Raw genomic sequence first — 3,620 nt, forward strand, 5'->3', positions numbered from 1 at the left:
CTGCTCCAGCTCTCAGAAGCCTCACGGCTTCTCCAACCTTGCTGAAATAAAATTCATACAGCAAAAGCAAAGCAACAGCTCAAAGGATGAATGCAGAGATAAGTGTACTGATTTTCTTCAGACTTCCAGCCGCTGAACCCCCACTTAACACAGTGCTAGGAAACAGTGATTGTGAAACAACCCCATCACGTTCCAAAGCAGTAACAAATTTTAGTACTTTAGAAGTCAAAGAGAGAGCACTTGAAGGGTTTCTGACAGTTCAGTGGTGTTATAATATTCAGTTGAAGTGAAAGTTCAAAACTCACTTTTAGGATGAAATATCACTAACTCTCTGGTACACGAGGCACAAAGCTAACATTTTAATTCTTTTTTTACTACAGTAACACTAATTCACTGCTTGTCATAAATACAACGTGTTACATTTTATCTGAAGGGCTTTTTGCTTATGCAAGAATACTAATATACTCTGAGCTCAGAGCATCTAGTATTAGGCTACAGTGTTGAAAATAGACATTGTTTGCAAGACTGAAAATCTTAATGCTTACCTTGTGCTTGATAAACATGACTCACAGATACCACATTTGCTGCAAAAGGTAAAAATATCAACACATAAAACCTTGGGTACATTTAGAGTAAATATTTAAAATATTTTTAAGTTACATAAATATAATATAAATAAATATTAAAAGTTATACAAATAGAAGGAGAACCTCCAGCTAACACTCCCTCTGCTGAGTTTACTTTGCAAGTTAGAAAAGCTAAACTGATTTTCATAAAAGGTGACTATGAATTTTTTCTGGCATTTAAAGTTTAATTCATCTTGAAGTTACATAAAAGATTGGGAAAAACGCTTCGTTTCTTGAAACAAAAAGCATGACCCATTCCTGACAGTGTTTATAGAACACATCGGTTGAAAGAGTATTATTACACTTCTTTGAAAAAGAAAAATAAATTATTTTCACTGAGTGCTTGTCCATATGTGCGTGCACACACTACTCATACTTCTCCATGACCAGGCACAGGGCTTATGAACAACATGGAGGACAGCCCATGCAAAAAATGTTAAAGGTTAGTACAGGCGAGGACCATTCATGCACAGGGAGTCAAACGGCACTGCCATAATTTGAATGGTGTGAGCTAGGTACAGTTCACTCCTAAAACTGACCCTTTTTCACTAAAAAAAATGGTGTGGTCACATATAACTCAAGTAATGTAGTAATAATTCTGTGAATAAGGAGCTCTCTCTCATGCATATTAAAATGAATAAAAAAGCCCCCTATGAGAGTACAAGGCAGACTGATTTTCAAATACAGTCAGAAAACGTTAAGAAAAAAAATAATTAAAAGGAGAAATAGATGCTACTACACTTTTTTTCTGTACCAGTGAATATATCTCAAAATGGACCTGCTTACTTACTTTTGATAGCTAATTCATCCTTGAGAATATTTGTGTATTCTTCAGGTGAAAGCTGAGGTGGAAGGCCACCAACAAATAAATTTACTCGTACAATGGATTTACTGTTTTGCACAATGTAAAATCTTGTTTGATTCATCTGACGTATTGAAGTCTGCCGAAATAAAGAAAAATAAATGACATGACATTTGGCAAAAAGATACTGTGAAACAAAATCCCAAATAGTTCTGAACTTAGCAATCAAGTTATCTATGCCTGGAGAATACCATGAAGAGAAACAAACTTCAGTCCAAACACTTAAGCTACAGATGAGCCAGCTGTGGGGAGTAACTGATTACCTACTTTTTCTGTAAGAAAGGGGATTCCTTACTTGCTATAAAAAAGGAACATGTTTCTTTTTCAGATTTACCTTTCTTATGTCCTTCAGTCTGTTAAGAATCAGTTCCTGATTGTCCAACACCATGCGCTGAACTAGAGACAGCAAGAACATTAAACATGCTTGAAAGCACTGTAAGTTATTATCAAAAACAATTTTAGGGAAAATTCACAACTCTACGTACAACTAACATTAACATAAAGGACGACAAAGACCTGAATTACTCATTGTTCAACAGAAAAACCATGTAGGTGCTTTGAACAGACTGATTTTGTTCACAGTTCTTAAACACCACCCTCCTTTAAAAAAAGGCAGAAACAGCCTGAAGCCACTCAAAAGACAAGCAGTACTTTGGTGACAAGCTAACTGTTTTGACAGAATACTTTAAAACTATATTCCCTGACAACTACAGTAATAACCAACTTCTGTATTTTATTAAAATATTAAAACAATTGTAACCATTTCCAGTGAAAGCAAGGTTGTAAATGATGCTTTAAAACAGCACCAGAAACTAACCAGGGTAAGACATTCATAAGGCTACAATAACCTTACAAAACAACCTACTGACAATGCTCACAAAGAAAGCAAAGTATCAGGCCAGTATTTGAACTACGAAGATATTAACTTGGGTGTGCCCAAGTCATCAGACTACTTCAGTGGCTTTATTTATCTCTCCATGCAGCCTTAGAAATAATGAAGCACAAAGGGATGTGGACTTGGAAAACACCAGCTCAGCTTCTGCAGGATCACGAACCTCTTCAGCAATGCTAGGACCAAACATCTCTGTACTTCAGAATGCACACTCCTTGGGCTATCTCAGAACTTGAATTTGCTCTTGTTTGGGGGCAGTGTCGGGAAAAAGAGGAGAGAAGGAAGGGATGCAACCGAACTTTACAATCAATCTTTACTAAATAACTGCAATTATGAAAATTATGTTAAAGGCAACTCCTCAAAAGGGGGCTCTTTGCCAAAGTGTCAATACCCACCAGAAACTACTAATAAATCTTTCAGAGACAATGAAGAAAGAGAAGGGAACCATATTCCCACAGAACACACAAGACCAAAAAGAACCAACATAATTTCTCATTAAGCATTTCAACATGACATTGAAGTTTCATTTGTGAAGGCATTTATTGTAAAAAAATAACTACAACTGTGTCAAAAGTGAAAAAAAAAAAGCTAGAAGATCAGTTACAGATGAGCCTTTGGCCAATGCTCCTTCACTTACCTTGCTTACTGCCCATAAGAACTTCCACCAATTTGAAATTCTGGAGGCACTCCGTCTGCCAGAAGATGCAACATGTAAATGTAGTTTCTGAATTAAACATAATTTAGCCAGATGTTTATGCTGAAGTCATGTTATGCACTGCACATATAGAGCATGGAAAATTAAAATGAAAAAACAATGTTCTTCCCCTAATTTGCTTCTTCTGAGCCAGGAATAAGCTTCATTTTACACATGGCATCAGGCTCCCACACCTTTAACTATGTTGGCATCCTCGCAGTCCCATGGTAAAGAGGCACCTGCAAAGCATGGTTAACTGCCTGCCTTCAGGATACTTTGAGAGTGCCCCTCCAGAGAAAGCATGCAGGAGAGTGAATGAACCTGCTCTTTGAGAACATGGCCCAGGAACCAGGCTTGGCAAAAGCAGGCTGACCAGTCCCCATCTCCTGGAGCACTCCACTGGCACTGGTGGAATGAAACCCTCTTCACATGTGCCACCATCCTTTATCCAAACTATACCGCCAGGGACCTCCCAATTCCCTTGCAGCCGGACAAGAAAAGCTGGCATAGCCGAGTTAGAATCATAGAATCATTACTAAGGTTGGA

The 3,620-nt window shown here is 37.7% G+C and overlaps 1 protein-coding gene across 1 annotated transcript in view; it reads right to left on the reverse strand.

The window, feature by feature from the left end:
• Positions 1–3,072, reverse strand: part of DGKQ (diacylglycerol kinase, theta 110kDa) — a gene marked incomplete at its 5' end in the record, with an annotated part of 25,969 nt that extends 22,897 nt beyond the window's left edge. Inside the window, 4 exons of the mRNA XM_010082973.1 lie at positions 546–584; positions 1,417–1,567; positions 1,823–1,884; positions 3,018–3,072. Coding sequence (XP_010081275.1) covers positions 546–584; positions 1,417–1,567; positions 1,823–1,884; positions 3,018–3,072 — 307 coding nt within the window. The remainder of the gene's footprint in view (positions 1–545; positions 585–1,416; positions 1,568–1,822; positions 1,885–3,017) is intronic.
• Positions 3,073–3,620: the final 548 nt, after the last annotated feature.

The sequence above is a fragment of the Pterocles gutturalis genome, unplaced genomic scaffold, assembly GCF_000699245.1.
Source record: "Pterocles gutturalis isolate BGI_N339 unplaced genomic scaffold, ASM69924v1 scaffold27031, whole genome shotgun sequence".
In the NCBI taxonomy this organism is placed as follows: Eukaryota; Metazoa; Chordata; class Aves; order Pterocliformes; family Pteroclidae; genus Pterocles; species Pterocles gutturalis.